General features: G+C 43.8%; 1 protein-coding gene across 1 annotated transcript in view; it reads right to left on the bottom strand.

Annotated features, from left to right (window-relative positions):
- The window catches only part of LOC116053862 (tetratricopeptide repeat protein 28), a 150,234-nt gene that overhangs the window by 14,430 nt on the left and 115,601 nt on the right, over nucleotides 1-20,203 (bottom strand). Inside the window, exons 10-13 of the mRNA XM_036008395.1 lie at nucleotides 17,845-17,974; nucleotides 15,848-16,066; nucleotides 11,921-12,080; nucleotides 7,970-8,110 (exon numbers count right to left, since the gene is read on the bottom strand). Of these exons, the coding sequence (XP_035864288.1) occupies nucleotides 7,970-8,110; nucleotides 11,921-12,080; nucleotides 15,848-16,066; nucleotides 17,845-17,974 (650 nt within the window). The remainder of the gene's footprint in view (nucleotides 1-7,969; nucleotides 8,111-11,920; nucleotides 12,081-15,847; nucleotides 16,067-17,844; nucleotides 17,975-20,203) is intronic.

Genomic DNA, 20,203 nt, shown 5'->3' with positions numbered 1-20,203 from the left:
TATCCAAATGTAGCAGATTTGTCAGCTAAACATTCATTCTGTGAACTTTACTTAGTAAAATACAAAAAGAGTTTCAAGATTATAAATGCTCTTTACGCTATATTTGGACAGTTGGAGAACAATTCTATAAAAAAACAGCGCTACAGGATTATTTATTTATATATATATAATCTTCCGCATGTGTGTGTGCTGCTGTGCGTCCCTGTGTGTGTAACAAGCATAGTGTGCGTGCGCTGTGCACGAGTCTAGGCACGTTTTACTAATGCTCTGTTAAAATAATAATGAAATGCTGCGTTATTGACTTTAGACCAGGTTTTTGTTGGTCAATGGCGCGATCACTTCCCGCTGCCTCAAGATACGCCCAGAATGCACCTGAACACACCTCCCTGTAAGACCAGCATGCCCAGAATGCACCTGAACACACCTCCCTGTAAGACCAGCATGCCCATGGGCGCAAAGATGGGCGCAGGTGCATTTGTTATTTAAACGACGTGGGCGCTGGACGGGAAACTGACAACTGCGTCAGTCTTAAAACTAGCAAAGACACTTGCGTCGGGCTTTGTGCTGTGCTGCACCGGGTGCAAGATAGGACCCCAGGTCTTATCTGATATTATTCTACATAACAAATCCAGCAGTGGACATTTAGTCCTATGAAATCTACAGCGGCTCTTTTAAACAACAACAGATGGGTTGTAATTAAAAACACTGTGAAATAATCAAAGTCTCTATTAGAAAAAGATTGTAAGATGTATACAGCATGTAAACACAGGTCTCATGTATCAAACTGTTCTTTAACATCAAACCATGCTGCTGTAATAAATACGTGTTGGGAACGTGGCCTACGAGCTACATGTCTAACTTGCTTCATATGTTACATCAGATAAGACACAAAACTCAGCCACTGTACTCTTCTGAGTGTGTGTGTGTGTGTGTGTGTGTGTGTGTGTGTGTGACAGCAGTACTAAGCTGCATGAGAAGAGCGCGATGCAACCCTCTCATCATACAGTAGAGGCCCGTCTTTCTTTTTCTAACATGCTCGCTGTCAGATGTAAAGTCTCACAGAGTGAAAGAAAGATGAAGGTGGGCCATATGGTTCTCCATTGTCATTTGCTATAATCCCTCTGGGAACACATATCCAACTATAAAGCACGGACCCTGTGTGTGTGTGTGTGTGTGTGTGTGTGTGGTCCTGTTTAACTATATTTGTGGGGTCCAAAAACTGGGAGTCCAGTATACTTGTGGGGTCCGGACAGCTTTGTGGGGCCAAAATGCTGGAGCCCACAAGGTTAAAAGGTCTGTTTGAGGGTTAAGACTTGGTTTTAGGATTAGGGTTAGAATTAGGTTATGGTTAGGGTGAGGGTAAGGGTTAAGGTTAGGCATTTAGTTGTGATGGTTAAGGTTAGGGTAAGGGGCTAGGGAATGCATTATGTCAATGACAGGTCCCCACAAAGATAGTGCCACAAACATGTGTGTGTGTGTGTGTGTGTGTGTGTGTGTGTGTGTGTGTGTGTGTGTGTGTGTGTGTGTGTGTGTGTCCGTTGTCTTTCATATATCTCGAGAACTGTTACATATACATATGAATTAAGCTAAGAGAACGCACAATAAAGGTTGGGGGAAAAAAAGGGGTACGTAAGTTCCTCTGGCAGGGCTTTGGGGGTACCTCAGATAAAAAAAAGAGTCTGGAACCACTGCACTAGCATATACACTGTAACTCCACATGACAGGAAGCAATACTGCTGAGAAAATGATGTCAATATGAAAAGCTCCACTAGATGGCAGTATTGTATCGTGGTTAGCTAGTGCAGAGACATGAAGCTCGCCAGTATAACCGGAGAGCGGAGCTCATCCCATCTTTACAGGGACCTTCTCTACATATCAACACTCAGAGCTGCAAGATGATGAAGATGATGATGATAAGATGTCTTCAATGAATAGAACCGAGAGAGAGCCGAGCCACTGCTGCGACTGCACGCGCCGCCAATGCCCTCCCGGTGAGTATTTTTGCAGTATTAACAGAAATCAGGTAACAGCCCTGTGTGTTTGAGGCATGTCTGCTGTGTGACGGCTCCCTGCTCGGGTAGAGACACACAACACACTAAGGCTGCAACTAACGATTGTTTTCTCGATTAATGGAGAAGCTGAGAGGAGAGAAGAGACTAGAACATATTCACATTTAACAAGCTGACATCAGCGAACTTAACCTTTGGGTTTTTAATATCAGAAATATGGGTTTCTTTCAACCAAATTGCCCAAAAATAACATGGATGTACGTTGTATAGAACCCATACAACATTTAAAAAAAATAATGATTATTTACATAAAATGTTATTTACATAAAAAATTGGCATTTTTTAAGAAAACGTGCCGCATAATCAAGGATTTTTGCCCGCAACAATCACAAAAAAACTCGCATTTTTCTGGAAGGACTGAATAGTCAAAATAATTCATAATTTCTGCTTTTTTTAACTTAAAAATGTGGTATAATGTCATGTAAATTAGGTTTATTGACCATGAATTAAAAAAAAAAAAAACATTTTAAAAAGCGCCAAAAAAAGTTCTATTTCAATTATGACCCCCAAAGGAAAACAAGTTCATGGTCAACGGGAAAACAACACGAGGGTTAACATCAAAAATGACTCAAACCGATTCATTGATTATCAAAATAGTTGTAGAGGTAATCAATTAATCTCTGCAGCTCTACAACATACTGGGAACTGTGCTAATTGTGGCCGTGGGGTTAGAAGCCTTTGGCGCCGCAGGCACACAGGGCCGAGCTTTACGGCCACAACTCTCCATCTGTTCCACCAGCCAGCGTTTCCTCCTCCTATCCTGCCCTTCTGGTAGCCCCCCCGGCCACTGGCTTCCCTCCAGCCTCCCGACGCTCTCGTCTCTCTCCCAGGCCCTGGCATGAGCCGAGCTCCATGGGAAAGCAAACAGTCGTTTGTTAGCCTGACAGGAAGAATGAGAGAGGAGGCGAGGGAGAAGCCAAGAGAAGGTGAGTGTCAAGTGTAGAGGCAAGCAGCGAAAAGAAAAAAGACAAAGAGTGGCGACGCTGAGGGTGAAGAAAGCATTCAGCGGCTGTTTATTTTGGGCTACAACTGAAAGACTTTAAGTGTGATATGAGAGGGGATACAAACGGTGCGTTCCATTCACCTCGGAACTTGGAAGCCGGAGCCGGGAACGACGTCACACCCGTATTGAAAACACCTATTTATGAACTTCAATATCCAATGGAAAATAATCTCGAAATGTAATAGCACAACGTGGCGTCAACATGAAACACAGCGCTTTTAAGGCAGAGAGCAGAGTTCACTTCGCGGCGAAAACAAAATACTATCACCCAGGAAACGCTCGGTCCTTCCTCGGCAGAGTTTTAATCCAAACCATGTGTCACGTCTCGTTCCTGTGTCAAGTTTCTGTTTTTAGTTCGTTTCATGTTTTCTGTTAGTTTTCCCATTTCCTGTTTTATTGTCACATGACACACAGCCATCTTCTAACCGTATACATACTGGGAACTATATTCTCAGAAGGCGCTCTGCTACTTGGGCGGAGTGATATGCTTGCACCACCTGAGAAGCCCCGTGGTGAGGAGCAGAGAGTAGCAGTGCTTCGCCTTTCTGAGAATATAGTTCCCAGTTTATATACGGTCAGTGTAACGCTTATCAGTTCAATTTTCTAAGTACAAACGGACATTTGGAAAAACAAAAAAAATGGGTTCAAATATCCAATTTTTCATTTTTTTCCACCTTGACAAATTAAAAAATTGGATCTTTAACCTGTTTTTCCAATTTTCTGTTTTTATTCAGAGGATCAGAAATTGATCTGTGCTAAGCTAGGCTAGATGGAGCTGGTTACCTCCAGGATCTGTGCTAAGCTAGGCTAGATGGAGCCGGTTACCTCCAGGATCTGTGCTAAGCCAGGCTAGATGGAACCGGTTACCTCCAGGATCTGTGCTAAGCCAGGCTAGATGGAGCCAGTTACCTCCAGGATCTGTGCTAAGCTAGGCTAGATGGAGCTGGTTACCTCCAGGATCTGTGCTAAGCTAGGCTAGATGGAGCCGGTTACCTCCAGGATCTGTGCTAAGCCAGGCTAGATGGAACCGGTTACCTCCAGGATCTGTGCTAAGCCAGGCTAGATGGAGCCAGTTACCTCCAGGATCTGTGCTAAGCTAGGCTAGATGGAGCCGGTTACCTCCAGAATCTGTGCTAAGCTAGGCTAGTTGGAGCCGGTTACCTCCAGGATCTGTGCTAAGCTAGGCTAGATGGAGCCAGTTACCTCCAGGATCTGTGCTAAGCCAGGCTAGATGGAGCCAGTTACCTCCAGGATCTGTGCTAAGCCAGGCTAGATGGAGCCAGTTACCTCCAGGATCTGTGCTAAGCTAGGCTAGTTGGAGCCGGTTACCTCCAGGATCTGTGCTAAGCTAGGCTAGATGGAGCCAGTTACCTCCAGGATCTGTGCTAAGCTAGGCTAGCAGTAGGGGCGTCAGACAGACACGCATAGAGATGAGAAGGGTATGTATGGACTTATCTAATTCTGGGGGATACGCTGAATAAGACAAAGTCCCAATAAGTCGGCGTGTTCCTTTAACATATAATGTTATCACTTCCGCTCAAGCCGCGATGAACATGCCCACCACCGACAATATAAGTGCACAATATAATAATCAATAAATATAAATTAGACCATAAACAACATACAGTATGTGGCTCCTACAACTCCCTCTGTTGTAGGCCTAATATTGCTTAATTAGGCTTTCTACCCTGACCTAATTTCTAGCTGCGATGTAAATGATTGCTGAACTCAGCTCTTGTGATGTCTGTTCCATCAGTGCTTACTGCTTCTTCACTGACAACTTCATCAACACCCTCAAACAATCTCATTACGCTTTTATCACTGTGCATAAAAACGTATTCAATTAGACACTGAGGGGATTAGACACAGGGAGACTTTCATCATCACCTTCTCATAGTAATCCTTCCAGGCTCCCCGGTGAAGATTAGATCTCCGTGTTTAAAATAGGGCAATCGATGAGAACACCAAATGAAGATATCACACCATGAATAGGGGTGTAATGATACGAGAGCTGCAGTGATTAATCGATTAGTTGTCAACTAATCACCCATACACTTTCACTGTTAAATTGAGTGCAGTATAGAGGTGGATGAATAATGTCTTTGTCATCATGTATTTTTGTTTTGTTTTGTCAATGTCTATGTCACCATTATGTGTACCTTTAGAGTGAATGAGTGCTGTATGACTGCTGGCTGTCTCTATGTTAGTCCTATGTCACCTGCCTAGGGACTGCAGATGAAAAGTAGTTATTTTTACTAATTCTGGCATATTTACATGGTGTTTTTTATACAACAATGTTCATGAATATGCATGGTCCCTACCAACAAAATAAAATATTTAAAAAAAAATAAGGTGTAAGGTGCAGTAGGTAAGACTTAAAAAAGTAACTTTCTGTCATATTTGCTGAAACTGACCTTATGTTCCAGTAGAACTACATGAAGCAGGTCATTAAATTTTTTTTGTGCAAAATATCAATACTTAATATTTGCAAAAATCCACAGCTCCCTGTTCAGATGCACCAATCAGGGCCAGAGGGGGGGTGTCTAACTGTTCAGATGCACCAATCAGGGCCAGGGGGGGTGTCTAACTGCGTGTCAATCACTGCTCATGCACACACATTCATTCTCCCTTGTGGGGGGAGGGGCTTAGGAGACCGTTTTGGGCTTTAGCAGAAAGGGGGGAGGGACTGAGAAGTTGTCGATGTTCAAATTCTTTGGCTAAGTCCTGGATCTTCATAATCCTACCTACGGCACCTTTAATCGGTTTGAGCCATTTTTTTTGGAAAGAAAAGTCAAACTTCTCTGATGTCAGCTTGTTAAATGTGAATATTGTTCTAGTTTCTTCTCTCCTGATGACTGATGCAAAGTGAAAACATTGATACATATCTTTATGATACGCCTTTATTTTGAAACTCCCAAGGCAATAATTAAAGGTGCCCTGCCACACATATTTCATTACTTTATGGTAATGTCTGAAGTTCTACCATGGACTCTGTAACATTATTTTGTGGAAGAAATGCCTTGGTTATGTTTCAAGCCATTCTAGCGTGGTATAGAAAGCCTGCAGAAGACTCAGCTCGATTTGTGCCAGTTCTCATTAATATTCAACAAGCTAAACTGCTTTACTCTGATTGGCTAACAGCTAGCCAATGAGAGCCTGGCTATCAGCATCCTTTACCCAGCGCAACTGGGCGAGCTCATGAATAGTAATGAACTCAGGCAACACCACGTCAGACTGACCAGCTTTTGTAATTAGCCTGATTTCTCCGCTTATTTCTGTTCAGTGGCTAGAGCTGACAGAGGAGGTAGCCGTTCATTTTCACATTCACCACATAACACAAACACATATGGACCTAACATATTTAAAAAAATGCAAGGAAAACGTTTTTTTTTTTTTTAAAGGACACCTTTAAAAGGTCATTAAGGGCATTTTGAGACAACTTATACAAAACATTTGCACTTAAACATTAGAAATGTGGCATTTTTTTGGGCGCCCGTGTTGCTCAGTTGGTAGAGCGCGTGCCCACATGTAGAGGTTTATTCCTTGACGCAGAGGCCCAGCGTCCGAATCCCACCGGCGGTGATTTCCTGCATGTCTTCCCCCTCTCTCTACCCTTTCATATCTAAGCTGTCCAGTGATTAGAGGCGAAAATGCCTAAAAAAAAATGTCCAGCTCCATTTTTTATTCTTTAAAATAAAAAATAAAAAAATGGAATGTCTCTAGCAGCTCAGTAATAAAATTGTGATATCATATTTTAGTTGCTTTTTGTGAGTTGATATAAATGGAACTGATTGTTTTAGATGGGCATGTGATATTGTTTTATACCGATCACGTCGTGGCAGACTTTGTGATATTAGCAAATATATCGTTGTCCAAAGAATCAATATAATTATTTACATTAAGCAGGAAGCACTGACCTTCAAATGTAAGTAGATTTTTCTTGTAGCTACTTTAATTTAAATGTCATTCAGAGTGTATTATATTTTTCTCCTTTTTCTAAAATACGAGTACTGTAAATCTTAACACGAAATATGATAGTGGGAATGGAAGTCAAAGTGAGAAGTGAAAAGCACATGCATGTACATGTTCATTGTCTGACACCAACCCCCAGGATGGATGGCATGAAATGACAATGAGCTTTTCTTCATTTTCTCTTGCTTTAACATCGTGATAGACGATAGGCTCCTAAGCACGAGGAGCTTTTATAATTGACGGTTTTCTTGAGGCCCGAAAGAATGAGCGGATTATTACAGGCAGCCCATTAAAGGGGCTTAATGAGCACCGAGACTCAATTAAAGCTGGAATTACCAGAGCAGCTCAACTGTGGACGAGGACGGGGAAATATGACCCAGACAGACAGACACACACACACACACACACACTCTATTGGTATACATTACCAATCAGCGCAATGTAAATGAAGACTTTGCACAGTATCGTTTGCCAGGGGCAGACTCACTGAATACCCACAGTCATAAATCTGCACAGCAAACAAACACAGACAGGGCAAACATCTTAAAACCATATCAGTGTCTGTGTCTGGTGCGCGCAAACACACACACACACACACACACACACACACACACACACACACACACACACACACACACAGTTGATAAGGGCTTTAACAGCTTGGCTCTACTCAGTCTATTTAATAAGGAGGATTCACATGCTGCCTCGGCGCTGGCTAAACAATGGAGAAAAGACTCCTTTCACAGATGAGCCACAAAACCTGTGAATCTCTATAGCCAGGCTGATATTTCTTAATCTTTTTGTGTGTGTGTGTGTGTGTGTGTGGAAAAGTGGGTCTTGGTAGTGCTTGTTGATTAAGACAGATTAAGACAGTGAGAATGTAGGAAACGTTCAGGTGATTTTTGCCGAAAACTAAATCTCCTACCTGTTGAACAGGTTGTTTCTGGACACCATGCGCAGGAAGCCTGTTGGATCAGTGACGGAGTTAAGCTTGTTGTTGAGCTCCTCAAATTGTTGGTCCAACAAATCTCCCGCCTCGCTCTCCGTCTCGCTGCTCGAACACCCTCTGAGAGAGAGAGAGAGAGAGAGAGAGAGAGAGAGAGAGAGAGAGAGAGACGGAGATGAGTGAGAGACATGTTGGCAAGAAAAAGACACTTCAGCAAAGTAGACAATGCAGAGACTTGCATTGTTCTTCTGCAGATAAGTCAACTACACACACTGTTCAACGCGCACACACTTGGCCTAATTTTCCCAGGCTTGGTCCAACACCCTGATGATAAGCAGAGTTAAATCCTTTTATTATAATGCTGCTGATGCTGATCCAGTCAGTGGGGTCTCAACTGCCCCCCTTTACCCACAATCACTACTCTCCCCCCATCCACCCTCTTCATGCCTGAACTTCTCCTCTGATGCACCCACATCATGCAACTCTTAAGTCAGCTTCTTGCTTCCATGGCCGGTCGCTGAGTGGGAACCTGCACCATGGGATCTCTTATCATCTCATACTCCCAGCACCACCACTTTATTTAAATCCTTGCAGAATGGGTCTCATTCGAGATTCATTCTTCTGGGGAGTTAGGCCTGGGCGATATGTAAAAGATCAAATATCACAATATTTTTGACCAGGCAAATAAAGGCAATAAGGGCAAATAACACAACTGGGAGAACAGTCTGGAAAGTTCCGAAAAGTACATCACTTACTACTGTAACGCAGCCTGTAAAACCAGGAAAAGAGAACACTTGTGTCATATCACGATATGACAATATCCAAAATCTAAGACGATATCTAGTCTCATATAACGATATATTTTGATTGATATTGAAGCCCTATGGGGAGAACATACTGACAGACCTATGTCTACTATGCAGTTTTGAAAAGGTGATTACCATAGACTATAAATATAATGGACGCAGCATCCGTGACGTCACCCATTGGTTTGTGGACTGCCGTTTTGAGGCCTCAAGTTTGTTGATAAGTGGAGGATGACGCGGCTAAGCCATTGTTGTTAATGGTTTCATGACGCTGCGCTAAGCTAAATGCTAAAGATGAAAAGTTGCTGATTTTCAATCCTTTCTGAAGCGAGTCATCCAGCGGAGATTTACCGGCGGGTAAATGCGGATGAGGAGGGAAAAAAACCCGACAAACTTTCACTTAAGTTACCAGCTAACACTGGTGGTAGCTAGCTAGCTAGCTTGGTTGCTGAATGCTGAACAAGACATTTTTAGGCAACCAAAATGTTCCACTTAAGTGATGAAGTGAAAATACACAGTGAGAGGGTAGAAGTTTAAGATTAAAATACAAGTTGAGGTCTATTTTAATGGCCCCAGTGTTAGCATGGTTAGCATTGCTAAGCCTCTGTCCTGACTGACAGGTCCTAAAGCATCTCCTGCTTTATCGTCTATTTTAAAATAAATGGGACCATCATTTACTAAAGGAACATCATGCTGTGTTGATGAAGACTTGAAACTAGCGATTGAGACCATCAACTCATTATGAAAATGTTATCTGAGGTAATAAATCAAGTGAGAAGTAGGCTCATTTTCTCATAGACTTCTATAGAAACAGACTTCTTTTTGGAGCCAGTGGAGTCGCCCCCTGCTGGAAGTTAGAGAGAACGCAGCTTTAAGGAGCTTCAGCATTGGCTTCAACTTTACAGACCTGGAAGTTTGTCCATTATTTTTACAGTCTATGATGATTTGTTAATACATATATATTTCTGCTGTCACAAAGGCTACATCCTCCCCCATTATATATCACCCTCTCTTTCACACACACATGCTCTCCCCCATTCATTTTCCCTCTGCACTCATTTCAGAGTGCTGCCTCCCTTTCTCTCCATTCTGGAGAATGAATGTGCTGGTAAGTGGTGCCATATTGTGCCCATCCAGGCGCAGTGGTGTGTGTGCAGCTTCCCATTGGAGTAGTAAATGAGCTGGTAATGGGGCAGGAGGGCCAGGCTGCGAGGCTGGCGGAGGCCGGCACTGGGCGGACCAGCTGGGCACTATGGATCAAATGCCAACTAGAGAAACGTCAAATGCGGTGTAGACCCACTGATGTCAATGGGTGATTTTTGCTGTCAATATATATCTCGCCACGTTCTCCATCTCCTCCTGCAGAGTCCCCCCGGCTACATCTCTGTTCTCTGTGAGGTTTTTTACCCAACAGCCTCTGCTTCTGTGGATTTTACTGCATTGATTTTACCACTGCATCTTAACCTTCTCCCCATTCTCCCTCCTACTCTCTGGAAACCCCCCGTTCTTTCTTCCTTCACTTGTCAGGTTCGATGTTTGTTTGGTGTGTTCAATAGTCGGGCTATCCACAGAGCCATTATTCCGTCTCATTTATTCCCACTCAGGAGAGTGAGTACTTCAGGACGGTAGTGGAGGCCTGTCATCACAGGGTGCAATGGGGCTGAATAACACTCTTTTACACACAAACACACACATACATACACTGACACAAACACACAGACACAGACACACACACACACACACACACACACACACAGAAGTGTGCATGTTAATCTTTTTTGATTGGGCTACATCTTTAATGAGATGTCATGTTGTTTGTACACTTGCTTCTGATGGCTGGTCACCAGGCGCTTTCCAAAGAGTACTTGTTAATGAACCAGTGTGATCTGTTCTGCCTTTCCTTCTGTGTTGGATCAATAAAGTCTACATATATTGGTGTGTTTTTTTCTTTGTCTGCTCAGCCATAATGGCTTTCCCTGCTCAGGAAAATAACAACAAAGCACCATGGATGTGTAAATTAACCTTGTTTAGCGTTCAAGGCAGAGCCCCGCGAAAGCTCTTGTGACATCCAAAAAAGTTCAACTTCCTCGTATAAAATGACCCGGATGATCAGCGCAACTTTCCAATTGTTATCAAACCGAATGGATCAAATTCTGATGGTAAAATGAGTGTGCCTATATTCCCACATTTCTATGAATTTTTTTTTTAACTGAAAATTAGACCCTATGTTCCCACAGCCCTATGTTCCCACATTTCACAGATTTTTTTCAAAATTAGGCCCTGTGTTCCCACATTTCCTTATCCCCCTTTCCCCCAATTTGGTAGCCAATTACACCCAACCTATTATCCAGTAGCAATGGACTACAGACAGAATGTAACCCTAACATAGGGCCTAATTTTAAGAAAAATCTTAGAAATGTAGGAACATAGGACTGTGGGAACATAGGGCTGTGGGACCATTGGGCTGTAGGAACATAGGACTGTGGGAACATAGGGCTGTGGGACCATTGGGCTGTGGGACCATTGGGCTGTGGGACCATTGGGCTGTGGGAACATAGGACTGTGGAAACATAGGGCTGTGGGAACATTGGGCTGTGGGACCATTGGGCTGTGGGACCATTGGGCTGTGGGACCATTGGGCTGTGGGAACATAGGACTGTGGAAACATAGGGCTGTAGGAACATAGGGCTGTGGGAACATTGGGCTGTAGGAACATAGGGCTGTGGGACCATTGGGCTGTGGGAACATAGGGCTGACCCCAAATGGGGTCATTTCACTGACGCTCACAAAAATGGATCCACTGCCATGTAAGTCTAAGGGCAAAAGTCATTTTGGGGCCAGAGGGCATCACGTGACGGACACGGAAGTTGCAATTCCACTGTTGGCTGCTGTGTCAAATGTGCTTCAAAGCCTGGCGCCCTTCCTGGGGGCCCACAAAGAACAGGTTGGGTACAGACTAAATGGCTACTGCATTATAAAACCAGTGATAGCAGCAATATGGAATTTTTAGATTACCAGCAACCGTCTTGTGCAAGTACTCCTAAATCAGTAGTCATGATACAGATAAGGAGCTCCCAAACAGACAGTTATTTTCAGTTCAGTGTGACAGCTGTAAAGATCTCACCTGCTGTAGTAAGACTCTACTCCCAGAGCCTCGCGGGCGCTGGCGATGTGCTGCTCCAACGAGGAGCCGCTGACCACCCCGCTGCCACCCCCCTCCTGGAAGTCTGAGCCTCCGTCTGACACGCCCTCGCCCAGGTACACCTCATGAAACTTCAGGATGCCTGCGGAGAGAGAAGGGAGGGCGAACATGACTGGGCTGCTTTCAGGGGAATGTATGTATGCTTTCGCGATACAAGGGAATATCGATTTGATGGTTTCAACTGAGAGCTGTGAGTGAGGACACGTGCAGGAGTGCATCTGTTGAGCAAAATGAATAAAACAAATAATGTTCAATAAAAGATAAGAGTAGGCTGCCTGTGCCATCTGCTGCCCGCCATCAGAGCTCAGCTGAGTTAGCGGGGCGGGGAAGAGCACTCTGAGAGATTGAGTACAGGCCGCATGTATGCATGTGTGTGTGTGTGTGTGTGTGTGTGTGTGTGTGTGTGTGTCAGTGCTGTATAAGTGGATGTGCTTGCATGTATGTATATTTTGTATTAAATGCATTTGAAAAGAGAGTAATTAACTAGTTGTCAGTCAATTTAATCACCACCTATTTTGATAATCAATTAATTGGTTTGAGTCATTTTTTTTAATAAAAATTCTCTGATTCCAGCTTGTTAAATGTGAATATGTTCTAGTTTCTTCTCTCCTCTGTGACAGGAAACTGAATATCTTTGAGTTGGGGACAAAACAAGACATTTGAGGACGTCATCTTGTGCTTTTTGGGAAACACATTTTTCACCATTTTTTGACACTTTTGAGACCAAACAACGAATCCAGTCATCGAGAAAATAATCAACCGATTAATCGACGATGACAGTAATTGTTGTTTGCAGCTCTATGTGTTATCCACATTTCTAAAATGTGACAGCATGTACACTACTGAAGTAATTAGGACCTCAGCAGCCCTTTTGTGTTGACTGCAGACTCTTCAGAGTCGGCCATGTTTGCGTGCCAGCTGGATGCCAGGGAATGCCAGGAAACGACAGACAGGCGATTAGTGAGCAAGTGGCTCCCTCTTAGCCCTGGGTAATATTCAACACTTTGAAGATCTCCACTGGTCCCTGTAGTGTTCCTCCCCTCCGTATGACTAGTGCTGGCGGGGCAAGTTCATCTGGTTGCCTGGGAGATGGATTGGATCAAATGTTCAGGCTTGGTGCGGGACACGGGTCACAGCTCTCAGAGAAGACGAGAGAACAGCGTACAGTGTGGCAGCCACAGCAGTTCACCCGCAGCTCTTTGTGAAACGGGAATTTCACGAGCAGGGTTCAACCATAAGGGTCTATCTTACACCCGGTGCAACGCAGCACAAAGCCCGAGGCGAGGTGTCTTTGCTAGTTTAAGACCGACGCAGTTGTCAATTTCCCGTCCAGCGCCCGCGTCGTTTAAATAGCAAAAGCACCTGCGCCCATCTGTGGCCCATGGGCGTGCTGGTCTTACAGGGAGCTGCGTTCAGGTGCATTCTGGGCGTGCTGGTCTCACAGGGAGGTGTGTTCAGGTGCATTCTGGGCGTGCTGGTCTTACAGGGAGGTGTGTTCAGGTGCATTCTGGGCGTGCTGGTCTTACAGGGAGGTGTGTTCAGGTGCATTCTGGGCGTGCTGGTCTTACAGGGAGGTGTGTTCAGGTGCATTCTGGGCGTGCTGGTCTTACAGGGAGGTGTGTTCAGGTGCATTCTGGGCGTGCTGGTCTCACAGGGAGGTGTGTTCAGGTGCATTCTGGGCGTGCTGGTCTTACAGGGAGGTGTGTTCAGGTGCATTCTGGGCGTGCTGGTCTTACAGGGAGGTGTGTTCAGGTGCATTCTGGGCGTGCTGGTCTTAAAGGGAGGTGTGTTCAGGTGCATTCTGGGTGTATTGCTATCTTGAGGCAGTGGGAAGTGATCGCCCCATTGACCAACAAAAACCTGGTCTAAAGTCAATAACGCAGCATTTCATTGTTATTTTAACAGTAAATTAGTAAAATGCGCCTAGACTTGTGCACAGCACGTGCACACTATGCTTGTTACACACACAGGGACGCACAGCAGCACACACACATGCAGAAGATTACAAATAAAAATATTATGGTGCAAATCCTCCATCATAATAGCAATGCTCCAAGGTCCAAACGCGCCTGGCTTTTAAAGGGAATGGGAGATGATCTCTGATTGGTTGATTGCATGTTACGCCCAAAACACACCTCTGATTAATGAAGACTAATTACAACCCTTTAGAACCATGCGCCCGGCGCACGGACCCTTTTTTCTGCCGTCAAACTAGCAAAAGTAGATTTGGACACGCCCTAAACGCACCTGCACCAGGCGCTTCACGTCATGCGCTTATACCGTTAAAATAGGGACCTAAGGTTTGCCCGATGGCCCGGGGAAAGTAAAACGCCACGTTGGGCAAGTAAACATAACAACCCACCCATCGTATCATAAATTATGTCATCGTTCACTTCCCCCTTCAGAGAACGCTTGTTGAATGATTTGGTTTGAATGTGCCGTTGGCTAATCTAGAATTAAGTTGGTGCTAGTAGAATCTTTTTTTTTCTCCACTTGCCTGACCGGACAAGTGAACTAAAACCTTAACGTTGAACCCTGACGAGTCATATAAACGAGCTGCATCTTACTCCCTCTGCCTGATGTTGGTGTCACTCGCTGTGTCAAAAAGAGACAGAAATGGAGAAGTAATACTGCAAGAAAATCAAACGAAAAGCGATGAAAGAGAAAACAAATGAGACAGGATGAAAACAGACGGAGAAATTAGGATTAGTCTTGGTGCAAAGAGCTGAGTGTTTTCCTGTTGTCGATGTCGTTTGGCTGCGTCACTTTCAATTAGCACGGTTCATTGGCAGATGATCTTCTGGGGCGAGAAAGCAACGCAGGGGGCAAATCCTACCAGCAGAGTGGCAGGTGGCACTGCCGCATGGTGTGAAAGCTGGCCTTCTAACCCTGCGGCGGAAAACAGGCTACAGCCTCTGGGCCTTTTATCCGCTTTGATTTGAACAATTTGATTTGATTTGGATTGTTAGGAACAGCGACATGTCCCCGCCAGTCAGACTGAATACTAGTTTGTCATTTTCTTCAGTCTGGCCCAACAGGTACATTAGCTCTCCAAGCTAAGGTTAGTCAAAGTGTTGATATATGAAAGCATCAAACATGCACAGACAGCTGCTGAACTCCAATAGTAAATCTTAGCACAACAGAGCAAAAGTGCAATAAATACACCAGCACTTTTTGCACTTTGCACTTTAATTATTACGGTTAGGCTACTACTTAAGATATCGTATTGTCTGCACTGTCATATGTGTCCTTCCTTTATGTCCTAAGATGCTTCGTTAATCTTATGTTTAAGTTTTTATGTTGATTTTCGAATGTTTTTTCTGTTACATGTTTGTGTTGTGTGAAGCAACAGATTATAGCACTCTATTCTATTCTATTCTATGACTTGAACAATGGCTGTAACCCTATTATTTCAAACCTCTAATATTGACTGTTGATTTGTGTCTATCCTACTGTCTACTTTATTCCCTTATAATGCCCATATTTAATGCTGTCTTTTTTTTATTCATTTTTTAAACTTTTTTAAACACTCTCTCATAGAGCACCTTTACATACATACTGAATCACAGGGTCAGTTCCTGCCCTGTCACTGCAAGCGTCTCATGCTTATACATCCCTTAGTACATTCATGTGGATTTATTATTTAGTATCTTTTCTTTTCTTGTCCATATTATTCATGTGGATTTGTTATTTTATCATCCTGTTTATGATGTATGTGTATGATGTATATGTTGTTGATGTGTGTGATGTCTTTAAGCTACTGGGTCCTTGAATTTTCCCTTGGGGATCAATAAAGTATGTATGTATGTATGTATGTATGTATGTATCTACATGAGAGTCGGGGGTTACCTGCTCCTGGAGCCAGCAGCCAGCTGTACAGGTAACCAGCAGCCATGGAGAAATAAAGCACCAGGGCCCTCTGGCTGTTGACCGTGTCCAGGATGTGCTCCACCGTCACCGGGGTGTAGGGGTCCGAGTCCTGCTGGCCCGTCTGCCTCTCCACCAGGAGGTCAGCGAAGGCTCGCGTCCGTCCGCGCTCCGCTACCGCCAGAGCCTCGTCGTGGTGGCCTGTTTGTGTTCGGGAGGGCAATGCTGATTAAAGGGGAGACACTACAGGCAAACACATCAGAATCAGAAAAAATGATTTATTGCCAGGGAAGTTACTAGGAATTTGCCTTGGTTGATGGTGCACACATACAAACATATTTAAACAATAATATGAAATAAATAAACAATAAATACAGCAACAAATAGCACATATAGTACATAAAACGAAACATACTAAACGTAAGCAAAAAGGACACTGTATGGCTTGAGTGCAGGATGTGCAAAAGTGTTGAGGAATGTGCAAAATGTCAGGATATACAGAATGTACAGCGGACAGGATTTAGGGTTAGATTCGGGAGCGTGTCTATGTTCCCCGGGTCCTATGTTCCCTGGGTCCTATGTTCCCTGGGTCCTATGTTCCCTAGGTCCTATGTTCCCTGGGTCCTATGTTCCCCTCTTTGTATGAGACTGGGGAACATAGGACCCTTTTTCAAAAAAAGGGTCCTATGTTCCCCGGTCTGTTACTTTTTCCACCATTACTGCCAAATTCCATGGCTAACCCTAACCCTACCGTAAAGATTGATAGATTGTGGGGAACATAGGACCCTTTTCCAGAAAAAAGGTCCTATGCTCCCCGGTATGTATTGCTACAGGGGAACATAGGACCCTTTTTGGGAAAAACGGGGAACATAGGACCCGGGGAACATAGGGATGACCCATGACTCAACTTGGAGGTTTGGGTTATTTTGCTTCCAGAACATGTCTTCTTGACTGGTAGAAAGAGATTGCCTCAATTGCATATTTAAACATTAGAAGGTAACACTTTACTTGAAGGTATCAACATAATCGTGACATGACAATGTCATGAAACGTTATAAACACGTCATAAACGTTTATGACTTCTGTCATTAAGGGTCATTCAGTTTTTGTCATGACAAGTTGACATTATTTGGGTTGTCTTGATTATGACAACTTGACATTAATCAAAGTGACATTACCGGAAGTTGTCTTGGTCATGACAAGTTGACATTACATTTGTTTGGGATGTCTTTGTAATGACAACTTGACATTAAACAGGATGACATTATGTCAAGTTGTCATGACAAAAACATCCCAAACAAATGTAATGTCAACTTCTGGTAATGTCACTTTGATTAATGTCAAGTTGTCATAATCAAGACAACCCACACAATGTCAACTTGTCAGGACAAAAACCGAATGGCACTTAATGACAGAAGTCATAAACGTTCATGACTTGTTTATAACGTTTATGACACGTTCATGACAGTGTCATGACATGTCATGTCAAGTAAAGTGTTACCCATTAGGATTTCAGAAAACTTGTAATACAAGAAATAATTGTCCTAATGTCAGTAATCAACTGGGGAAGTTTCATGCTGATATCCGTTAGTTAAAATGTTTTACTTTGTAACTGTCATGTCTTCAAAATGTCTGATTTTTCAATCCATATCTTTAAAAGGTTTTGTTCTCAGACTCTGAGCCAGAAAACTCTATTTCAGTAGCACTTACACACACCCCACTTTCCACTTTCATTCCTATCTCTATTCTAAAGCTTTTAAAACAGGGCTTTGTCATTCAACGCCTGATTTATACAACATTTCATTCATAAAAACTGGAGAAAAGAGTTTTTTTTCAAGGCTGTTGAGAGTATTTTCTGATTTATGGAGTGATAAAAAGAGCTATCCATAATCCCCTCTGTAACAACCTTTGACACTAATACATCAACCAAATGAAACAAACTGAAGTGGCGAGGGTGTGGGAAGTGTCTGTGGGCATACCTAGGCTGACAAGGACCCGTTGGAGTGCCTGGTAGCAGGAGGTTTGCAGGTCGAACAGGGAGAGTTTGTAGTCCGTGCTGTGCTGGGCTTCGTGGCGGATGGTCTCAAACAGAGCGGAGGCCCGGTACAGCTGAGGACAAACGACAACAACAATCAGATGCTTTCAGATAGTCTCGGCTTGTTCACTTACAAAGTCAAACCATAAAATCACATTTAAGTCCTGATCACTGAGGTAAGCATCTTAGTGGGCGTCGACCACGCTAGGGCTGCATGATATGAGAAAAATATCGAATTGCGAGTATTTTTGACTGATACTGCGATTGCGATATGATTCACGATGTTGGAAGGCAATGATCATTTTTGTGTCACGATCCTCATTTTTAATCTGTAGGATAGGATTTGTAGGCCGGGACGTCTCTGCAGCATCACAATACTTAACGCAGAACGGTTTGACACATATTTTGCCTTTAACAAATATTGCTGCGATTTGGATATCGCACTAGTACACGTTGCGATTTCTAGGAATTTGCGATTAATTGTGCAGCCCTATAGCCTGGATGCCAGCCGAACTTAGCCCGGCCCACAATATTTGAATTCGGGAAGTTCGTTCTCGACTTGATCCGTTGTGGGGCAGCTAGGCTCGAACCAGAGCTGTTCGGACCAATCAAATTGTCAGGGCGGGCTTTATACGATGATGGACAGATGATCAACAGTAACGTAAACAACCACGTCACCAAAGAGCGCTTGGGCGTCTGTTATAGAAGATATCGACAGTGCATTAATTTTAAAAGAGGAACAGAGAACCGCGATCAAGGCATTTGTCGATCGGAAAGATGTTTTTGCCGTCCTTCCTACGGGATTCGGCAACGTCACATACTCCGTTGCTCTGATTGGTTGTAGGTCTATTCAATTGAGTGGAGAGGCATTTTCTTTCCTGGTTCGGTTGAAACACGCCCAATAATCACAGCCCAATGGAGCAGTATCAGACTCCTATTCTGACTAGAATCTGAGTATGACCACGTCAGGCTAGAAGCCCTACTTATTAACTAAAAAAATAATTCAAATCAATAGAAAAACTAACAAGTTACCAGTCCAAAGCTTTCAAAGTAGTAATGTATCTGCACTCTCCTTCTGGTCTTAGTCAGCAGTCTTGAAGCAGACGTTTGTGTAAATTGCAGCAGATTTATTGTATTCTTATAGGTAGACAGCATTCTTAGGACACTATGGATAAAAATGTCCAACAAAGGGTGTACCACTATGCATGTGTGATTATACTTTTGAAGAAAGAGAATGATTGTGATTGTGGCCACTAGATGGCACCATCCCTCCTCCCTGGTCATCACTGAGAAGACCTGCAGTTTTCCAATTCTGCTTCTCTCTCAACTGAGGAAAGTACTGTAAGGTAGCTTGATGAATCACCCTCCTACACCAGTAAACCTCTCTCTGGCTCTTATTTGCCTGGACACGGGAAAGGGCACTGAGAAGCTAAACCATTACCTGGGCCATTTTGGATAGACAGCGTCCAAGGAAACAAACGCTCTGTGAGATCAGTAGGCCCGTCTGTGTTATTAGACTTTTTCTATTCAGTGGCAGACATTGGATTGAGAGACTGAGAGACTGAGAGAGAGAGAGAGAGAGAGAGAGAGAGAGACAATGGAGAGGTGGGGCGGCAGGCAGTGTTGCACATTGGCTAAGCGGAGCCAGCCAGGAGTGCTGATTCATGGGAGCCTTTATTGATTTCCTATTTCTGTGCCTATGGCAGCCCTGCAGGGTGACTGGAGCTGCTATAGAGCCACTCTCCAGGAGTCCGGGGCCAGCAGAGAGGGAAAAGCACTCAGCTCAAACTGTTTGGACCACAGTTCAGACAAGACAAAGACCTGCAGTGGAGAAAGGGTTGTTGGTGTGGATCAACACTTTCTCATGAATGGATTCATGTGATATCATACAAAAACGTATGCACAACAATTCCTATGATATCCTACGAAATGACTGCGACCGGTGCCATGACAGTTAAGTTTAGCGGTCTTTACAGTTAAATTTAGCCGAGAAAAGGGGACTGTAAGTGGGGTAGAGAGCAACGCGTTTAAGCAGCCGTTGCATTTGAGTTTAGCCGACAAAAGGTGACTGTCCTGCGGTGCAGACAGTTAAGTTTAGACACCAAAACGGCTAGTTAAAATTAGAAAAAAGGATTGTGGTTTGGGTTAAAACACCGGTCCTGTTAAGTAGTACTCCCGGGACACAAACTCCCATTTCCTGGGTGAAAGTCTTGTGTTTTCTCCTTAACTTCTTCCGGGACACGAACACCGCTTCCCGGCTGTCGGTGTGGATGTCCCCCCCCCCCCCCACATCCACACCGACA

This window comes from Sander lucioperca, chromosome 2, assembly GCF_008315115.2.
Source record: "Sander lucioperca isolate FBNREF2018 chromosome 2, SLUC_FBN_1.2, whole genome shotgun sequence".
Lineage (NCBI taxonomy): Eukaryota > Metazoa > Chordata > Actinopteri > Perciformes > Percidae > Sander > Sander lucioperca.
The sequence above is the reverse complement of the archived record's forward strand: the minus strand, read 5'-3'. Positions and strand labels throughout refer to the sequence as shown.